Source organism: Cheilinus undulatus, linkage group 4 (assembly GCF_018320785.1).
Source record: "Cheilinus undulatus linkage group 4, ASM1832078v1, whole genome shotgun sequence".
Classification (NCBI taxonomy): Eukaryota; Metazoa; Chordata; class Actinopteri; order Labriformes; family Labridae; genus Cheilinus; species Cheilinus undulatus.
In genome coordinates, this window is record NC_054868.1 from 44208693 (window position 1) to 44230656 (window position 21964).

Below are 21964 nucleotides of genomic sequence, written 5' to 3' on the forward strand. Positions count from 1 at the left end.
ACACAGAGAGAGGCATATGAAGAAATCTTGCAAACAGCTGCTGCAGGAGTGCTTTAAAACACAGATACCCTGGTGGCCATGAGAGACATGTAACAGAGGCTCTTACAACATTGGGGAAAGCTTCCTTAGTATAGTTTGAACAGTTAGAGTATCTCTTCATCAATTTGGAAAACGATGTATAAAGAAGCATTTGGCCAGACAACTGACGCAGATGTGCTGTAAAATGCAGCTCTCTTGATCATCACTACAGGCTAGCTACAAAAAAGTCCAAAATAAAGTGGAGAGAGGTGAGAAAGCTTTCTCAAAACAAAACAATTAGAGAAAAATAAAGTGGGGAGTAAAACCAGTCTTCCTCACAGGCACAAGTGTGCATGTTTATGTGCTGGCAAAGAAAAAGCTGAAAACATTGTTGCTGCAGAGCTGCTTTAAAATACAGTTCCCCTGTTGGCGCCTATTAGAGGCTCACCACAAAAGTCCAAACTACACTGAGGATAAGTGGATTTCTCAAAATAAACTGTTTAATTAGAATACCTCTGGAAACTTCTACCAATCAGAAAAACAATGTGTGAAGTAGAGGTGGACTGCTAAGCTACTTAGCCCTATATCCAGTTTTAATGGTAAGACATGGTTTAGTGTCCATTATTTGGCATTTGTTGCCGGACGTTTGTCCTATTTGTTTTACATTGGCATTACAGGTACAGAGGGTGTTGTGTTATTGGTTGCATGTTTTGATTAACCTTAAAATTCAGCAGCTGAGCATGGCTCCATTTGTTTTTTCCTACGTCACATGAAAATGTCTCGAGGATCTTCTGAGTACATGATTTTAATTGCCCAAACTTGATTCAGGTGGTATGGCTATAAAAGAGGGGGGCTTAATCAGATAAAGCAAATAAAATATAAACTTATACAAATGTCCTGTAAAAAACACTTCCTTGTATTTCTAGATGAACTTACATCCTGGAAATGTAATTTGACAGAGTTACCACTTCCACATTTGCTGTCACATAGTCAATGTTATTGGCAGTAAATAAACAGGTCAAAAGAGGAAAATTACAGCAAAATGTAAGATGATTTAGTTAAAAAGTGAACTACTCATCCTCCAGTCCAGCCAAAATGAACCTTATGGTAAGTTTGTTTGGACAGGAGCAAGCTGGACCTTCTACTCTTAAAGTTAGGTGGTTGGTTTTGCTCATATGACTTGCCCTAACTCCATTCTGCTGAAGTGTCTGTAGACACAATCATCTACTGTTTTAGATGTTTTTCACAAAAACATCTGGTGACAATCATGTGTTGACTTAACTTGTTAGGACGACAGCAGTGTGTGTTCAGCAACAATCCATCTTTTTATTTACAATGTTCCCTTTTGGTCCCATATCAGTGATTTAAATTCCATATTTACAACCTCTCTGTACCTGCACAGGTTATCAATCACATCCATCTATATAAGTAATCATAGCATTAGCCCTACCCTTGCAACATCAGTAACCAATCACAGTGCTATCAACACCAGAGCATGACTCTCTTGTCAGTGGGAAGACAATCAGATAACATTGATTTCACAGATACAACACATCCATCTGTGTTGGTTACAGTACAAAAAAATGAAAAAGAATTGCAGTTGAGGTAATTAAGAAGTTGTTCAGAGGATTATTTACAATATTAAAGGGAATACTATCACACCGTCACAGTGTCTCTTTGGACTGGTTATCACCTTTAAATAAACCCTGCTTATGATAGAAATCTTCACACAACTCTTGGATAAATATATTAGAGGGAAGTGCTAAAATGTGTCTTTATGCATGTTTCTAAACATGCAAATGTCAAGTTATATGTCTGTATAGTTCCTGTTTCAAAAGTTCATTATCAGCAAGTAAAGAACACGTGGAAATTGCCACTGTTGAAAAACAAAACCAACGCTGAAGTGTAAAACACTGCAGTTCCTCGACTGTCCACTTGAGGCTGCCTGCAGAAGCACCAGAAGTCATACAGAATATACATCCCATGTTAAAATAGCAATTTTTACAGCAGAAAAAACACGTTTACAGCCTGGTTCAAAAAACAGTTTTGGTCTTAAGAGTTCATATCTTCATGGGCACTTCCAGGGTTTTTTTCATAGCTCGTACTTTTGGTTTAGAGGATATAAGTTCAGCATGTCTGATATGACTGGTAGCTAGCAAGTATTTTTGTTTGTCAGGAGGCTAAGGCCTGCCTCAGTTCCACCTCTTTGTTTATTCATGTTTGATCTGAAGTTGATTTAAGACGGCGTTTTCAATATAGCGACGTCTCATATGGCTTCAAAGGCCCCTTCAGTAACAAAAAGGCTGACGTCACTCAGACCTGGTCCAGTACTCTGCAGCCCATGGTCAGACCAAAACAATCAAACTAGAAACCTTTTTTCAAATAAATGTAGAATTGGAAGGTGATGTAATCTATTTACAGACAAAACCTCTTCAAACAAATCATTTAACGAAGTTGCCAACCCTTGTTGACATAGTCAAAGTATCCCAGTTACAGATATCCTGTATGTTGAGCCTAAAGGTTTTAAAACAGGAAGTAACTTTGTATGGCAGAGATAGGGAAGATTCCACACTGAAGATTGAGCAACTTAATTAACTCTAATCCCCATTATGTACATGTACCTGCCCACAGTTCTACCTGGTAGCCTTGTTATTCTGCGACATTTTCTTTTGTGGTACCCCAGCTCTTGCCCTTAGGTGTTTCAAATTGTTCAGTTTTGAGAAAGATACTCCAAGTAACCCCGAAGCATTGGTTGGTGGCTGTGGGGATGCGTGGTCTGTCTTCCTGTAGCCAGGGCTGTGGCGTCTTGGTGACCGTCCAGAGCGCGTCTCTCCATGGAACTGAGATGATTCAGACTGCAGTGTTTGACCCTGCCAGTAACGGTGTCCTCCAATCACAGGGCCAGCTGCTCGGGTCGGGCGGTGAAAACTGCCTGGTTTAGCAAGTACTACTGTATTTCCTCTCAGTCGCCCATCACGGCCTGGAGATTTTGAAGTCTTGAACAACTAGAAAGAAGGAGGACAAAAGGAGAGAAATTTTTTAATATGGAGCCACTTATGGAGTACCTCAGGGATAAATCCTTGGTCCCTTATCATTTTCTACTTTAATTCACAAATATTCCAAAACTATCGTTTCCACTTGAATGCACTTGGTTCTGAGATTCATGCATTATTTTACTATAAAAATGCAGGAAACTAATAAAAAAACTTGATGGCTCCTTTATAGAAATTAAGTCAGTTATCTCAAAAAGTCATATGTATATTATTGTCCCTCCTTTCATACATCAAGGCTCATCATAGAAATGTCAGCGAGATAAAGTTTTTAAGTAATATACAGGTGTTGTTTTGGCAGAGTGTTGTTACTCACTTTGTCAGACATCTACCTAGGGCCAGAAGTGCAAAACAAAAAAAAAAGTTACTGTGCAGAAATAATCTCTTCTAATGCCAATAGTCTTGATTAGTTTTGCAGATCATAAAGAGGTATTTATATCATTTGTATCAGACTATTTCATAAACCACTAAAAACATGTGTTTGTGTTATGTAATTTAGACAGTTTAATAGTCTTGTTTCGTTTTTTGTTTTCATGTGTAGGTGATTGTACAACGGTCCCTGTCTGCTAAGAACATGAGTCATGTGAAAGGAGCGTCAATCCTGGCTGCCTATCTGAAAATGCTGCCGTTTATCTTCATCATCCTTCCTGGCATGATCAGCAGAGCTCTCTATCCAGGTACGTCCAAATAGATGTGGAAAGATTCACATAAACACACACCTCTTTAGAAGGAAAAAAGGGGTGACATGTTTACTGTAAGCAGGTAGTAACCTGCTTAGACACCACCGGTGGAACACACCCTTTTTTTAAAGCAGGATTGCATAACCGTGTTTGTCTGAGAGCCTTTCTGTTAATCCTGAATTAATGAACCCCACAGTGAAAATGCTCAAAACAAAAGTTAATCCTGTAGAATCCTGCACAGTAGTCGTTCAAGAGTGAAATATTTTTAAATGGACATCAAAGATGGAATGAAGCACTGTTGGCATCTGCCTTTCAGAGTTATCTAAGGTCTAAAGTTTATTTTGTGATGCAGGGAGACTATTATGTATGAAAAAGTAAAAATTAAAGTATCCCAAAGTTAATTCTTCGTAGGGCTTATTTTGTCAGATCAACAGTACAAAACCAGAGGACATTTAACTTGAAAAATATCACATTCTCCATGACAAATCCAGACTTTCCATCTTCACTTGAGAGTGCTTCAAGCAGCTATATGAAGCTTTCAGTTTGTGTTGATTTTGGCAGCCCCTGTGCTCAAGGTAGTACATTATCACTTTACATATCTTGTTCTAAGCATATGTAAGTAGTGTTTTCTGACTAATAAATCACCCTGCTTCCTTTTAACTGTCAAAGGTATCTCTTACTGTGAGTCTTTGCTGTGGCTGCTGTAAATAAAGGCATTTATGCAATGCAAGCAGTAAATAACTCCTCCTGACCCTTTGGCAGCACTAACAGGCATTAAAAACCTTTAAAGAAAAATAAATTTCTTGATGCTTTCTAATTTGCTGTTGTGGGTCCCATGGACTATTGGTTCTCAACTGGCAAGTTAGGACCAAAAGTAGGTCCCTGAGCTGTTTTCAGTGGGTCACAAAAGTGTTTCCTGGAAAAACTGTGGCTAAAACTCTATGATCGACAGACGCCTGAGATAGACAGACAACCATTTAGTTTACTTTACTCTGTTTTGCTGTGATGGTCAGTAATTTGAAGTTGTTTTCTTGAAATCTGGACTTATCTTAGGATAACAAAGCATGCTTTTGCATTATGCTGTGTTAATTTCTCAAGCTAACAGAAAACATCTAGAAAATATCAATGTTTACAGATTATTGTAGGGTAATGGAGGGAAATAGACTGCAGCATGCATGCCCTGTCATGGCTTCTTCAGCTTTTAAACATACTTGTTTTGTTCTGTCTGTTGGTTCAATCATATCTTTTGATCACATATATTTGAGTGGTTCATAATGTTCAGAAATTTGAAATATTTCTCATTAAAATGCAAAGTATCTAAGTTCCACCATCAGGAGGCTCTCAATCTAAACAGTAACACCATATGATGGGTAAAGATCAGCACTGCCAGTGTCTACTGTTTACTTTTTGTTTACGGTTTAGTAAATACACCGTATGGAGAGCCATTTTAAATGAACAGAGGCTACACTTTGAAACAGGAAGTGAATCACAGAGGTGGGAGAACTGAACAGCGGGCCTGATCTTGACTCAACCTGGAAATGCCTAGTGAGGCCAAAGCATTACTGGGTACTGTGTTACAGGGTTGAGCTTGGACAATTGAACCAGCAAATAATGGCAGAGTAACTGTAGTCCATTAAAGGTAAGCAGCACAAAACATGAATGAAATGCTGCAATAGAAGGGCAGTTTCCAGTAGCATTTCCCATTGCATTGTTTTGCTTTCCTTCACATAACATCATGTGCTTTCATTGCAACAGTAAACAATTTGTGTCTGTCACAGACAGTGAGAGGCACATGGCTGCAGACATTAGACATCCATAAAACATGTGCACTGAGACATCTGTAAACTTTTGAAATGTCCTCATTTTCATATTCTTTTGTTTTCTTTATCGGTAATCTACGGCCCTACTGAACACACCCTTGTGATGTAGAAGAGGCGAATCCCAGAGACATTTAATTTGTCCTCCAATGGTGCTGGGCGATCCTACGGGGCGTTGTGCTCTGCCCACATCAGTTGCCTGTTATCTTTTTTTGAGATGTCTTTTATTAAAAACTAAACTCATAAGGCAAAAGTAATAAACAGTAAACCATGTTCCATTTTCTTGGATGAATTTCCCACATTGATAGAGAAAACCTGTTTTTCATGTGCTGACCTATTCTGGCTTGTGCCTTGGGGGGACAGGAGCCACACGCAAAGCATTTTGGGAACCCACTGTAGCACGTGGCCCGGGATATGTTGGGACTTTTAAACATCTTAATTAAACACCTAAATTTAAACAGTAAAACATAGTAGGCAACACATATGAGTTTCTGAATGTCCCAAGTGCCCATGCGTTTATGGATGTCTGCAGTCAAGCTCTCGTGGTCACAGTGGCTTTGTCGTGACAGCCATCATAACAAGAGATGTAACGTCATAATTGTAAAATTTCTCTGCTTTTGTAAACTGTTGTAAATGTTTGTGGTAATATAAGTACTCATCTATAAAATTGGAGTAGTTATTTAATTTAAATAGATACTTCTGTTAAAAAATTCAATATATTGTAGCTTTAAGAAGATATTGGTGACTCCTGAAGTTGAAGCAATTCAGAACCATGATAAGAACCTGGAGCATTTGTTAAATTTTTGGGGGTAAGCTGCATGTGTAAAGACAAACAGCAAAGTTTTCACCCTGACCTCTTCCTGTCAGCTGCCTAGTAAAGTTTCAGTGAAGTTGGGCTGAGCTGACATGCCAACATTTCGGGAAATATTCAAGAAATTTCACCGTGAGTGAGCTTGGGTGATAATGTTTACATGATCTGACTGCTGAGATATGAGAAGCTGCTTCAAACTGTTCTGCTCACCAGCATGGGTGGACTGGCAATCTGGCATTTCCTGGTGGGTGGATGCTCTTTGATGCTGGTATGATTAATCTATTGTTTGTTTGTTTTTTTCCACTAAGCACCAGCCCCATAGAGAAGGGGCAATGGCCCATAGGTTTACTTTATAATGGCAGTTTACTGGTCAAATCATTTCTCCTAAAGCCTTTCTTAATTTGAAAAATTACAATTACAATTAATTCTAGCAGAAAATCTCTAAGACATTGTTTGCTTTTTTATGTACTTCTACTAAGTAGTCATTCAAACAGATTGAATACACACCATTAGATGCATCAATGCCACTAAGCGCTAAGCTATGTAATCTTTTTGGGGGTTGGATATGGCAGCTCCATGTATTAAGGGGGGCAAAGGGGAGGTGTCTGCAATTATGTCATATTCAAACTGTTGTGAGGGGCAAAGTTCAAGCCAAAAATGCTAGAGCCAAATTTTCTTCCTAGACCAGCCCTTCTCACCAGTATTCACTTTTCAGTATGATTGTTCATAGTAAGAGTACATAGGATCAAAAGTAGCACAGACATAAAGAAAAAAACTACCATTGTAGTGTTAGACTTGCTCTGCAACTCAGGAGGATTTTAGGTTCAGGCTGTCCTGAAATTTCTTGAAATTTTCAGTAGCTGATGGGTTGAAACAGCAATCAAGTCACCTTGGTGCTTACCTGTCCTATGTGCCTGTGTGGTGAGGGGTAACCTTGTCTGCGGAGCTGCTGTGATTGGCGAATCAGTTCAGTGCTGTCCTCTGATTTGCTCGGCTCCCGCAAGTCCAGCATGCTCTGTGAGAGGCGAGCCATCATGTTGACCCCATCTCCATGGCGATGCCCGCGTCCTGACCCTGTCGTCACCCCATTGGACATCTGGTCTCTGGTGTCAGGTTGTGCACAGTCATAAAACTCCTCTTCTGACGCTGTGGATGTGCTCGAAGGATCATCATTGGCAGCTCGGTCACAGATGACCTTTGTGCTGTCTTGGCTTCCTTCCTCGTTGCTGCCTGAGTCCGGGCTGTCGTCTTTTAATGTTAATTTTAAGTTACGGCGGCTTGGTTTCAGCTCCTCCTCCTCCTCGTCTGATTGGTCCATTTTCATCAGGGTGACTTGCGGGTTGCCTTGCTGTTCTGCAGGGGCAGAATCTAGAACTATCTGCAGTGTGCGGGGTTTTGGAACAGGAGGTGCGACGGTTTGTGGGTTCTCTGGGGTTTGTTTGGCATTTTCTATTGGTTGTGATGCCGCAGTAACTTTGGGTTGTGATGTAGGAGTGTGCGTACTTGTTTTTTGTGTCTCTTGTGTTGCAGGTGTGTTTTGCTGTTGAGGGGGTGCTCTTGAATCTGTTTCATCAGACTGGTCTATATGTTGTGCTGCTTGTGTTTGCTTTTTGGACTGTTTCTTGGTTGGACTCACTGGACTTGTAGCATCTGTACCTTTACTCCCAGGAGGATTTTCTGCTTTTCCATCCATTTTATCATCCTGACGTAAAGCTGGTTCGTTCTTTGCTGGAAGTGTAAGCGGTGAAGTGAAGCGTATAGCTTGGCTGACCTCAAACCTCTCAGACCTCTGTAAATGAACCTGATTGGCTCGCTTTTCATCCCTAATGTTGATGAAGCCAATCACATCACTTGGTGGATCTGGTTCTGGCCAGGTGGGCAGGTATGGGATCAGGTTTGCTTTCTCCAGATTCAGTAATCCAGGGTGTATGGCTGGCTCTTCAATAACCCCTTTGAGACGTGCCTTCATTATCTTTAACCCGGGGGGAATCGGCTTATTGGAGGTTTGTTCAGAAGAAGTCTGACTTGTCCCCGCTGCAACCAGGGCATATTTGGGATTGATGAGTTTCCGAGCAATAGAAGCTGGAACCGGAACTGGAGCAGCCTGTGGGATTGGATCAGGGACAGGTTCGTCCACCATGGGAACCTTGTTGAGAGACACGCCTCTGGACAGGAGGAAGAGATCACGAAACTGCAGGTCAAAGGTCTCCACCGCCTGTCCTGTGATCACAGTGATGAGGTTACGGTCCAGACGAGAGGAGGACCAGGTGAAGCTGGAGGAACACAAACATGGAAGCATTAATCCAGAGCACTGGCTCACTCAGGGGTGATTTCCTTTCCTTTTATCTATCTATCTATCTGTCTATCTGTCTATCTATTTATCTATCTATTAATCAATCAATCAATCAAACAAACAAACGTTATTGATTTAGCACATTTCAAACATATTCAATTGCAGTTCTAAATGCTTTACAATGCTGGAGAGAAGAAAAGTGACTGACAAAAAGGTAAAATGGTAAAAGGATTTAGAGACTACGTTTTTTAGCTTGCGTTTTAAAAATCTCAGTATTCTCAGATCCTCTTTAAAGCTGTTCCACCGTCTCAGAGCGTAATAGCTGCATGCAGCATCGGCAAACTTTTGCGTTCTGTTCAGTACAACAGCCAAGACAGAAGAGCCAGAGGATCTGAGGTCCCTCCTGGAGTTTTGGATGAGCTGGAGCTGATAAATATTCTTCAGTGGACAAGAAAGGAGAGCATTACAGTCCAGCCTGTTATAAAAGCGTGCTTTAGTCTCTCTGTTTGGCTCAGAGAGAAAAATTGCCTTACTTGTTCTTCAAGTGATAAAATGCTGTTTTTGTGACATACTGCATATGAGCTGTAAAATTTACATCACAATCAAAGATTATTAGCTTCTTGACTTGGGTGTAGTTCTATTTTGTGTAGTTTGAGAGGGCAATTTTTCTCTCTGAGCTTTGGAATCAATAATTAAAACTTCTGTTTTGTCCTGGTTGAGCTCCAAACATTTTTTTTACATCCAGGCTTTCATATCTAAAAGACATTAAAAAGTTAATTGATGTGTCTGGTGTCATCAGGAGACATGGCCACATAGAGCTGAGTGTCATCAGCATAGCTGCGGAAAGAGATGTGGTGCCTCCTGATGAGTACACAAAAGGGTTACATAAATAAACTAAAAAGTTTGTCCTTGTGGTATCCCGCTGGCCACATCACACTGTTTGAAGGAATTGTCTTTAATTAAAATAAGCAGATTCAAGTCTTGGCCATGTGTGACCCAAAAGACTGAAAGTTTTAATTGGGTTAGTCTCAGAATATTTGTGGTTAATCTCCATTAATTGCATCTTGTTATTGTATTTTAAAATTCCACAAATTGTTCAGAACTGCTTTTATGGGCAGATCAAAGATTTCAACATGAACTTAAACATGGACAAAGAAGTTGTTATGGATTGAAAAGGAAACAAAGGGGACAGTAAGACAGTAAATGTTTGAGAACAGTGTTCATATGATTTTTTCACTTATCCACTGCACTGTCTATGAGGGCTTTTTTTTAAAGGGAAATGAAAACTTAAGGAGCATTGGTGAGCTTATTTTACATCACTGTGGCTGCAGGGAGACACTGATGTGGCTTCACGGTAGTTTGTTGAAATAGACAAAAAAAATCATGGGATTAATCACAATTTTATAAAATGTGCAATAACTGTGGACCTTAATTCATCCTGACTCATGTGATTTATTTTGACAGTCCAAAAAATATATAAATATAGTTAGTTAAATAAAAAAGAGTCCCTGGGTGAGATAAATGCTAAAATGAAATTAATGTGTAAGAGAAATCTTTTAAATGTGAGTTTGCACATGGAAACAATAATATAGGGGTCTGCTGCACACATATTTTCTTACGATAACTTACTTTAATATGCTTTTTAGGCTGTGTGTTTCTAAATACTCTAACCACCTACAGGGACAGTAGGGGTCCCCAGCCCCTGACATGAGCAAAAAAAGTTTGGGAAGATCTGATTTAGAGTTTGCTTACAATTATGAAAAAGCACAATTGTCAACCCTCCACAGTCCCCCAGAATCCATTTATCTATTATTGACAGTTGTATGCAGAGTCTCTATTCTTAAAAGGATTGCCCACCAGTTTTCAACCATATTCCTTTTTTCTTTGTAAGGGTGGAGGGAAAAATGCATGAATTGGCCCATGAACTGCCCCTCTAGGTTTTCAAGGTGCTGTTTTGTATAGCTGCACACTATTTTTTTAAGGATATCATCAAACTTCATTTCAAAAAATCTGAACAGATTTAACAACTGTCAACATAAGCAAACATGTTAGATTGGTCTCAGTCATAATAGCAAATACTCAGGAGTCTACTGCTTTATTTGGTAACATTTTACATCTTCTTAGATCATACTTTCACATGAAACATGGTTTTAAAAAAGTTGCTTTAAAGCTCTAGATGCAGTCTGACATCCTGTAACAAGTTTTTTGAAATCAGAGGAATATCTTTGGAGAATGTTTTTTAAAAAATGATAAAAAAAAAAAACAAGGCTGTTGTTGGCTGTCCCAAGAGAAAATGCGTTTGATTTAATAACAAAGCTCTTCTTAGCAAACATCTCAGGAATCACAAAAGTACTTGATCCCCTTCAGTTATCTATTCAGGAATGAGATTTGGAAACTTAGAAATGATTCTGCTGAAGGTTGTCCTATTAGCTATGCTTGGCTTTTTAAATAAATATAAAAATTTTTATCTGACATGGAATGATCTGAATGCAGTATGGTTTCCTTCGTCTCTAATGTAGATGCCTTGGATTGTTGTTTGATGTGTTGATTTAAACAAAAACATTTTGTTTTATATACACTGCTATCAGAGTGGATATAAAAAGGTGCTTGCTCTCAATCTTCCTCCCAGTGTATAAACTGAGATCATAAATAATAATGACCAGGTAAGTAAATTTTTCTCGAGTTGAATGACCGTACAAAAGAATAGAAATGCAGATAAAAGAGACAGTACACTAAACAAGAGCAGAAAAGGGCTAATTATTAATACAAGTACCTTAAATCTTGTCATCTAAACTTTTAAATGTCCTATTCTTCAGCTAGACCTCCTTCCTTGCAGGTTTTTTCCATCAAAATTCTTCTTTTATGTAACATCTCCTTCAACTCATAGGTTAACCAGTAAACAAGATATTTGCACCTTGAAGTCTCGTATTACGCCGTGATTATAACTTTGTTTTTGATTACATATTTCTTTCATGCTTCCCTTCAACATGGCATATCATCTATGAGATCACGTGAAGATTGTAAGACTGAAACTGCTATAATGATGTGTTCATCTGTTGAGGGGAATGTTTATTTGACAATGAAAGACCAGTCTAATTAGATAATTGAACTAGCTGATAAAAGTCTGACTAGATGATTTTCGGCCTTTTGGGAGCAGAGCACCAAACTGTAAACTAAATATTGACATATCATTTCTTGTTATCATGTTGTTAAGGGAAACACATTATCTTACAGCTACCTGTTTACTTTCTCTGGAAACAGCTGTAACTGGAAACGGATGAGACAGGATAATAAAAGCTAAAGCAGTGAACAGTGAAGTTGCTGTCCAAAGCCAAAATAATGAGCCAAAAGACACCAAAAAACTATGTACAGTGAGAGATATGGCAGAGTCCAGTCGTAGTTTCAAATGGGTTTGTATATTAAGTACAGAAATAAGAAGAAAACTTCCTGGTCTTTTCCCTCAACCTAGGTCAAGAGTTATTCTGTATAGACACAAGGCTGATCCTAACTGATGCGCCAGTACTTTGTACTAAATTGCAAATAGTTCACATAGAGGGAGGGGAGGCAAACGAGTTAAAATCAAGTGAGTTTATAGAAATATAAAATTATTACAGAGAAATAACATCATTAAGATGTCAGCTTCTTTGAAAAATGAAGGCAGGGGAACCCTATGTCCACTACGAAGATACTTCGATTTTTGTGTTTGTCAAAGCCATCCTTGGACACCAGATTAACAATCTTATTATTGGCATGGGTGGTTTTACCATTAGGCAAAGGTAGGCAATTGCCTGGAGCCTTGTGCTCCAAAGGGCATCAAGATATCATCATTATAGGTGTGCATCAGATGTGAGGTATGTGTTTAAAATTACTTTCAATGATTAAGATAAGACATGTATTTTGACAGGAAATAAGGGGCTAAGTTTAAACAAAAAGCATCAAAGTATATTTTGATGGTCTAAAAAGGTCCTTGGGTGATCTCCATGCTCCAGCAGCAAGGTCAAAGCCCTTCAGTCAGCCTAAAATTGTCTTTATATGAAGAAATTTAGAGTCAGATTGATCCCCATAGACCCAATGAAACAACGCAGTGGTGGTGTTTCAATATAGACAAATAACTATATGTGGCAGAAGAACAGATATTGCACCAAAAGTCTTCTAAGAGGTGAAGCACAGTTGCTGTTGGTTATTTAGTTGGTTTATGTTTCAAAATTATGTCCTGTAGATCTTTAACTTTGTTAGCTGGAAAGAGACGCTTCAAAATATTTGTTCACTCCCTATAATTGCCTGTAGCTAAATTGTTGAGGGCCACATATGGGGCTTTTCCACTACGGCTTTTGGCCGCACCAAGCCAAACCAAGCCGTGCTGATTTGCATTTCCATCACCACTTTGGCCGCACTGAGCCGCGCTCAAATGGCCCTGCTCATGAGTAGGGCCAAAGCAGGCCAGCCCCACCTTCAGTGCACACAGCTTCTCACACTGACGAGTGAAATCAGGAAGGACCAGGCACTGATCCAGGAATACACCTTTTTTCTGCACTTACTAATAACCAAAGTTTAACGCTTTCCCCTTCTTATATACAAATAAATTCTAGACTTTTAAAAAATAAAATGCTGGAGGTGTTGGAGACATTTTGTCCATGACAGAGTCTGTCTTTAATTTATTTACACTAGTAAAGCATGCAGTTCTCATTGCCCAATCCAAAATATGATTGTGTTCATTTTCTGCTCTTTAGAGACCCACAAATCAATAATAAGGAGACTTTTCTTTAATTTCTATGCAGGAAAATTCTCTCCTTTGATGAGAAGCGTGAACTATTTTTTGTTTACTGATCGCGGATAGAGAGAGAGAGAGACGGGGAGAGAGAGAATGTAAAAAGAGGAGCCTGCAGTGCTGTCAGTCTACAGTTTGATCTTTTGCTTTAAAACGATGTAAAGTCATTCAGATCAGACAGAGCAGAGAGATCGAGGAGGGCTCAAAGCACTGTGTCATCAGCTCCAGATGCGCCCTCAAACTCGGTTGTGGTGTAAAAGCAACTCCCCTGCTGCGCTGGGCTGCTGTGCCAAGTCAAGCCGAGCCGTGCTTGGAAGAAATGGAAAAGCCCTAATATTGGTCTGTGCCTTGGGCCTCCAAATACTGAAACCGCCTCTGCTTATTGCCTATTTGAAAGTCAGTTCAAAGGTTCTCAGAACTGTCAGTACTTTCACACTTTTGAATGTGTTAAACTTATACAATCTTTGACATTCAGTAGTAGGTGAAAAAACACTACAGTTTAAAGAAATTCAAATCTTGAATTATATTTTTAAATAGTACAGACTTGAGCTTGTAAAGTCCTGTTCTAGTTGACCAACACCACAGCTTTCACTCATCCATTTACTCTAAGTTCACACACAAATAGCAAAGGCAACTATGTAGAGCATATATTAGTATAAACCAACTTCATGCATATGTATCCATTTATATTCACGCACTACTGACGCAGCAGTGTGAGCAAATTGGGGTTAAATGTCTAGTGCAAGGACACAATGACATGTGGCTGCAGGAGCAGTATATGCAAGACTGACTGTAGGTCTACTGAGCCAGCGAATGCCACTAAGGGCAAGAAAGATAGAGCGCTACCTAATTTGCACAAATACATTTGCATATCTTGATAACATTGGCAACATATTTGTACAATTTAGACAGTGTGCAGGAGTATGCCTACAAACTTGTATAATCAAAAGGATGAAAGTACCCAATAATGGATGTCTAAGATTAGTAGATTATTAAAAAATCTAATGGTGACAACACTAGTGAGATCCAGTCAGATGGTGCTTATGGACGGCCATTTAAAGGTGGCATACTAATGTCACTGTTACTCCTTGCAAATGCAAGTGGCTTGAAATTTAATAGAGGTTTTCTTCAGCCTCTTCTCTCACTTCCATAAAGTCCAATCAAAAGCCAGCTAGTACAGATGTTTTTATAATTCTATTTAACTTGCCAATAAACAGAAAGAAAACATGGCCTGCTTGGCTGAGTTACAACAAACAAAGATTGCAGTATTTTCATTCATACGAAAAACGTGCTCAGCACACTGCTCACCTGTAGGAGCCTGAGATGGCTCTGTCTCCATCGACCAGGAGGAACTTCTGGCTCAGAGATCCACGAACCTTCTGTGCTGACCTTGTAAAGAACTCCACACCTCCACAGCAGCGAACACGCAGATTCTAAACAAAAACACACATGTACATTAAGGGTTAATACCATGCACAGGCAGGCTCTTGGGGATTTCATGTTAATGGGACGAAGGATTTTAGTGAACAAAGGGCAAATAAAGGCGTCAAGAGAATGAGGAGGTGGAAAACAATGAGTTTTCTAGCACAGCTCTTTTCCTTTTAATACCACCATAACCTCCTGACTGTACAGGTTAGAGCATGGATTGTATCGATGTATGAGCATGCTTGTTTGACACACCCTGCTGTGTTTGTCTTTGGCCCTGTGATAAGGGTGTGGTTGCAGGCCGAGCGTTACCTCGTAAGTAAACCTCACGGGAGATACTAAGCATAGAAGTCATAAATGCTCATGATGACAGCAGAGATGGCAGATAAAAAACAGTCTGAAAGAGAGCGGATGTCTGATTGTCGATGCCATGAGGAAGAGAGAAAGAAAAATGAAAGATTATCATGTCAGAGAGAGCATGTGTGTGCATGGTTTAGCTAATTGCCTGCAGCACAAAAGGGAATGTGCTTGGTGGGGATTTTTTTTTTGGCCTCCAGTATGAAATATCTAGAAAGGCACCCATTACATATTAAGTATTTTCTGTTAGTGCCTAGACCAGTTAAACAAAGAATAATAAATTCAGCATATGGTTATAAAAACTGGATGGTGCATGCAGTTTGCCAAGACCTGCAGGCAGAAACATGTCACACCTGTGTCCTCATCTGCTCTACTTGCATTTAGTTCCCTTTTATAGTGATATGCTTGTTATTGCGAAGTGTCTTTCATGAAAAAAATTTAATTTCAAATGTTGACATAGGAGCTTTGTAATTTAAACCCTCCTCTATTATTACGTGCTTATCAAAGGTAGCCATCTCTCCAGCTAGTTCACCCCCCACCCCCCACTTATCCAAACATCATCTGTGAGTGTGTTTTTGCAAACCTTCAGGTGTCCGCGGTGCATATCAGCTCTGCCACACATGGAAAGAAAGCATGGGACTGCAGCCTGGTCAAGGATAATGTATACAGGAACTTTGCGTTTGTAGCCAGCATCCAGCAGGTCTCGAAAGATATCCACGTCTGTAAAAACATCCATCACTACAGCGATCACCTAAAAAAAAAAACACAACACAAAGAGGAAACCAGAAATGGTGTTAGTTTTTCCTGATCTGTGAGGGTGGGTTTAGATTTGAGCTGCCCCTGTAAACACTATTCCACCCAATAAATCCTGAAAGGAAGCTGAGCAATTGTGAGAACTGAATGTACACAGTTAAACCCTCAAAAGAGAAAGAATCTGTCAGAACATGAAGGTCCCATAAAGAGACTGCTGGAAACAGAGAGTGCTTTGCAGAGAGGTGATAGAGTGTGCAGCGGCTGGACAATGCAGGTTCAACGACAGGGCAAATCCTGTGACAGCATGGCATCTCTTCACACAGCGCTGTCTATTCACTCTTCACATGACCCAGTTTGAAGTTAGAGAACTGCACAATTGTGGGCTCAAAGATTGGCGACTAAATGGATAGACTGGAGAAGAAAATAGCTCTGGGAGAAGCCACTTCACGGAGAGGGAGTTTGGAAGAGTTAACCATAGATTACAAATAAACTGTATTCTTATGCTGGATTTCCACCAAGTGGTCCAATTTGGTTCAGTGCACTTTGGCACGGATTGGTGCAGTAAATCCTGATCTTGCTTTCTACAGCTGATGTCCATCCAGCCTTGCTTGTAGTGGCTGTAAATGTTGTAGTAAGTGCTAGCTTCTTTTAAAAATCTGGTTAATTTGGCCCAGTTTAGTGATAAAAGACATTCTTTCGGCTCCCAAATGGCCCCTAATTAGGTAATATTTTGGCTTTTTTATGTCTATAATATGTTAAAAAAAACTCAATCTGGTAAAATGCCTCACCTCATGTGCACATTTGCACTAATTAATGTAAAATATCTTAATTTATCTTATAAACCTCATATAATTATGCTCACATCCTTGCATCTAGCATACTTGCAACCATATTATCAATGTATGAGGACTTGTATATACTAGTAAAAAATACAGAACAAGAGCTTGTGCATGTTTAAATCTTAATTTTTCATACTTTTTTATCATTTGATTTAATGTTTAATTCTTGAACATAAAGGACAAAGCTAACCGAGCCAAATTCCTTGTTGCGCAGCATAGTTGTCGATTGTCTTAAAATTAGTAGTCCTTGTAGTCTACCCACTACCCCACATGGTTAATTAACTGAATAGTATGTTACTGTTTCTTTTATAAGCATTTATATGACACACCGGGGGAGAAAAGCTGTTAAAGGGGCGCCATAAGCCCCTTAGCTCAGCACAAAACTTGCAGTATTGAGTGTCTGTCTTATTAGTGCTGTTATTTGGAAAGAGACAATTGTTTTGACAAATAAATGAAGTCTAGCTCCACTTTTAAGGGTCAATAGGTGTGCATTTGCACCAACAGAAGGGTGCTGAAAAAGCAGGGCTGTTCAGGTCAGTTATTTTGTTATCTAACATTTCCCAAGTTTTCTTAGTGGAAACACAAATAATGCATACCATACTGAAACAAACTGAACCTTGGTGGAAACTTAGCTTTGTTATTGTTGAGAGAATGCATGATGCTTAAGTCCCTCTAAAACTGTAAAAGGTGAAAGAAACCACCTTTTAGAGAACAATCGTGCATGCTTATAAATACAAAAACAACCTGAACCTGATTAAGCTCAGCTAAAAAGCAGCATTAAGGAAAAAGTTATTGCTTGGATCACTGTCTTAAGCACTCTCCAAGTTATAAAAAAGTACTCTGCCCTAGAACAAAGTCTATTTTATTTGAGGACTTGTTTATTCAGGCCAGAGTTTGAGTACACGTGCCAAAATTTATATATGTCAGAGGTGGCGTATACAGGTCTGGCATGTTATACATTCAGTGACGTCACAGCGTTTTTCTCCCCTGGCGTGTCAAGATAAGGCTTGTTTAATTAAAACTTTGCAGTCTGCATGATGAAGCATGTGTCTGTCAGGTGAGAGAGAATGGAGAGAGGTGAGCACGTCTGAGAAAAACAGAAACACAGAAAGTGATATGAGACAAAAAAAACTCTAGACTGATGTTTACAAGAGAGTCATTGGATTAAATGCAGCCAGACTGAAGCCATAAGAGATAACTGCTGTTTGATAGGCCATGTCTTGTCCTAGTGTGCAGCTGCATAGCTGGCAGCCATGTGACTGGTGACATGACTTTTGACTTCAATAGACACACAAGCAGTGTAGAAAACTCCAAATACCCTGCGAAATCAAAGATGTTCACTACTGCCAAGGCTAAGAGCTGAGATTGCTCAATGTTCGGCATGACTGATAAGTCAATATCACAACAGCTGCTTATTTCACATTTGATCAAGCCATCTTTTAGTAATCTAAACCAGTGGTTCTCAAATGGTGTGGCAAGGCCCACAGCATGTCTTGGTGTGACGTGGTAACTTTTTCAACAACACATTTTTACTCCAATGATATAAAAACTTGAGCTACTGTGAGATGTTTTAAAGATGCTGTTTAGTATGGATATGAACATGGTGTGCTTTGAGATTTTGGCCTGATCTTAGGTGTGCCTAGGCCATAAAAAAGTTTGAAAACCACTGATCTAAACCCAGTGTTGGGGTAGCTTTAAGCCTGTGAAGTTCTTTCCTTAACATCAAATCTTACTTTAATGTTTGTTAAGAAATTTGCTGTGACTTCTGGGGTGTTTATTGGGTTCTGTCTTACAATGGAGCCTCTGTATTGTTGTGTTTTATTAGTTTTTGTGTTAAAATGTGTTCAATCCCCAAGATTTGTATAAATAGGGAAGCCAAATATAAACTAAGCCCATTGTAATGACATCCTAAAACACAATCTGTGTAATCTTGGTATAAAAACCAAACTATTATAGCCTACAAAAACAAGCTGTTTAATACAGGACTTCTGTTCTTTTCATTTAAACTATTGTGACATGTTCATGTTATTTTCCATGTTAATTTATTGTAGATCCCCTGATTAAAACACTGCATTATAATCATTATCTTGGCCTTTCTCACTGCCTACCTTCTGGGCTGATGCAATGCTCTTCCGCACCACCTCTTTGATGTGCGTGTGACCCTCTGTAGGAGGTTGGGTGTACACGGTCACGCGCGTGACCCCTCTGTATGATATGGCGTCAGGCCAGCCAAGGTCCAGTTCCGCCACTGAGGCCTCAGACCGGTCAGGCCAGTACTGCAGCGACACCTCACCGTCCCCGGCGTCTTCCGCGGACCCCGGGGTGATGTTCCCCAACCCGGGGGTAGAGCTACCCGGTAACGGCGTCTCTGGTTTCGGGTGATGCTCATGCCCAGGACGGTAGGCCTCTGCTACCCGTGCAATCCGCTCCAGCTCCGGTTCCGAGAGGAACTCCCGGACTTTATGCTCGCTGATGTAGTCCATGAAAGCATCGCGGCCCTTGGTGATGAGAGCCTCCAGAGCCAGCCGTTGGTCCTCACTATAGAAAAACTCCGCTTTGCTCTCACTCACGCGCCAGTTGACGTGGTGGTCGTCCAAACACTGAATCTGAGACAACGCCATGACTCCAATTTATCCACCGGTCAGTAAATAGTTAAGTGTTGGAACCACTTCGACCCAGTTTTCTTCGGTCAGTCCAAACGGTCAAACTTTGATAGAGTACGACTTCTCATAACGGTCCATACTGTGTCCGCGTGACCTGAGAAGCCAAGGCAGTAAACAAACCTCAACGATTGGAAAACATTTTCATTAGAGTGAAATAAAAAGTCCGAACAGCTCCTCAAAACGGACTCCAGCTCAGCTCAGCTCTCATGTTACTGACACACACTACCTCAGGTGTTTTTCGATCAAAGCACCACCACCCAAAGCCACGCCTTTCACCTGACAGGGGCCGGGCAACTCCAGCGGCAGCCGCCCGGTTCAGCTGCTCCAGCCGCGGGGCCCGGCAGACATGGAGGCAGGCAGCTGTCTGAGTAGATGTTCGTGTCTGCCAATGAGTCAGGCAGAAGCGGAACACACACTTGAGATAAAGAAACAAGCCACTAATCCTCCTTTTAAATGTGTCGAAACAGTGTGACTCAGTCTAACTGCAGCGCTGACGAGTCACTTTTCCTCCTTTGTTAAAGTCTGAACCCTTCAGCTGTCTAAAGGCACAAAAATGGCAACTTCTGATGAACTCAGCGAAGCATAAAAAGTTGTTAAAATCACCGACGTGGCGCGTGCGAGTCCCAACTTCCCTTTACTTCGAGATCACGTCCGTTTTTCCTTTCCTTATTTTGTCTCAAAAAGTTCCTCCAGACAGACAGAAAGTTCATCTAAGTCCAGTGTTGAGCAGCCGGCGAGTGTCTGACCCTGGAATTCGCCAACGGAAGCTCCGATACCGGGGACTGAAAGGCGGAGTGTCCGGTAGTGGGTTAGGAAAGAGAGGCTTCAAACTCCACCCTCCTGCCTGGCCAGACGGAGAGAGACACAACAGCTGACCCAGTTGGACCAGTTTACTTAAACCACAGGACTTAATTGTTTATTAATCTGTCGTCATATAATGAAATACGTAAGCCCTTCCCTTTGGTAGAGTCGGTTAAAATAAGAAAAAAATATCCTTTATTAACTCCTCAGAGGAAATTCAGTTTATCTCTGTTGTTGAATATTACAAACACAGAGGCTGAAATACATGCACAGGAACAAAGAGGATCATACGAGCATGCACTAATGGAGAGAGTTCAGAATGAGGGGCTGCACACCAGGCCCCCACAGAGGTGATAAAAGGGAGAGCTTTCTGGGGTTCAGGCAAACTGGGTGCCGATGCAGGTCTCCCCAATCAAGGTCCATTGTAAAGTTAACCTGTAATAACCATATTTTATTCTTAACTTGAATAATAGACACTCTTATCAAAGCAACAGAAAATTAATTTTATTTATGCTGTCGAACAGGATCGCCTTTTTCAAAATGTTTTCTTAAAACAGAATGACCTTTTGATTGGTGATGTTAACAATATGGATGGGCACACTGTTATTCAGGTGCATCAAAAAATGGAATATCATGAAAACGTTCCCTTTAATGTGATTTAGTTCAAGAATTGAGACTTCCATTTATTCTAGACTCATCATTACAAAGTGGAATATTTCATGACATTTTTTGTATTAATGTTGATGATTACAGCTTATAGCTCATGAAAATAAAAAATCCACTGTCTCAAAGTATTAGAAAATCACAAAACATCAGTCCAAAAATGAGTTATAAGACAGTTATGTGGATCTTCTGGAAAATTTTGTTCATTTATGCACTCAGTACTTGGTTACTGCATCTATGCAATGTGGTATGGAGCCTATCAGTCTGTGGGACTGCTGATGTTTTATGAAGCCCCAGGTTGCTTTGATAGTAGTCCTAGCTCATCTGTATTGTTGAGTCTGGTGTCTCACCTTCTTGACATTTCCCCAGAGGTTCCTCTGTGGGGTTCAGGTCAGACCAGTTGGCTGGCCAATCAAGCACAGTGATACCAGGGTTAGAAAACCAGTTTCTGGTAGTTTCGGCTTCACTGTGATCAGGTGCCAAGTCCTGCTGGAAAAGGAAATCGGTATCTCCATAAAGCTTCTCAGCAGATGGAAGTATGAAATGCTCTAAAATCTCCTTGGAGACAGCTGACAGTGTTGACTCTGGACTTGATTAAACACAGAGGACCAACAGCAGCATGTGAAGCTCCCCTAAGTTCTTGAATCTGATGTTTGACAATCCTCTGAAGGCTGAGCCCATCCTTGTTGCTTGTACTCCTCTCTTACTACACTTTTCCCTTCCAGTCAACTTCCCATGAATAAGCTTTGATACAGCCTCAGAGAACAGACGGCCCTTTCAGTAGTGACCCTCTGTAGCTTGCCTCCTTGTGCAGGGTGTCAGTAATTGTCCTCTGGACATTTTTCAAGTCAGCAGTCTTCCCATGATTGTGGTTGTGTGTACTGAACCAGAGTGAGAGAATGAAGCCGCAGGAAACCTTTGCAAAGTGGAATTTTCCACAATACTCTAATATGTTGAAATAGTGGATTTTTAATTTTTGTGAGCTGTAAGCCATAAAATTCAGAATTAAAACAAAGAAGTGTTGAA

The 21964-nt window shown here is 40.3% G+C and overlaps 2 protein-coding genes across 2 annotated transcripts in view; one reads left to right on the plus strand and one right to left on the minus strand.

Annotated features, from left to right (window-relative positions):
• Window positions 1–21964, plus strand: part of slc5a10 (solute carrier family 5 member 10) — a 39312-nt gene that overhangs the window by 4865 nt on the left and 12483 nt on the right. The window contains exon 8 of the mRNA XM_041785244.1: window positions 3610–3745. Within this exon, the coding sequence (XP_041641178.1) occupies window positions 3610–3745 (136 nt within the window). The remainder of the gene's footprint in view (window positions 1–3609; window positions 3746–21964) is intronic.
• Window positions 843–20239, minus strand: LOC121508404 (protein FAM83G). Its single transcript, XM_041785243.1, has 5 exons — window positions 18920–20239; window positions 15803–15970; window positions 14746–14870; window positions 7278–8649; window positions 843–3023 (listed from the first exon to the last, which is right to left on the minus strand). Exons 1-5 carry the CDS (start codon window positions 19430–19432, stop codon window positions 2652–2654), a joined length of 2550 nt encoding a protein of 849 aa, XP_041641177.1. The 5' UTR covers window positions 19433–20239; the 3' UTR covers window positions 843–2651.

Coding starts and splice junctions, on each gene's coding strand:
- LOC121508404 (XM_041785243.1), bottom strand. CDS start 19,432: ATGGCGTTGTCTCAGATTCAGTGTTTGGACGACCACCACGTCAACTGG. Junction 14,871..15,802: donor TGCACCGCGGACACCTGAAG/GTTTGCAAAAAC, acceptor GTTTTTGTTTAG/AATCTGCGTGTTCGCTGCTG. Junction 8,650..14,745: donor GCCATCTCAGGCTCCTACAG/GTGAGCAGTGTG, acceptor GTGTTCCTCCAG/CTTCACCTGGTCCTCCTCTC.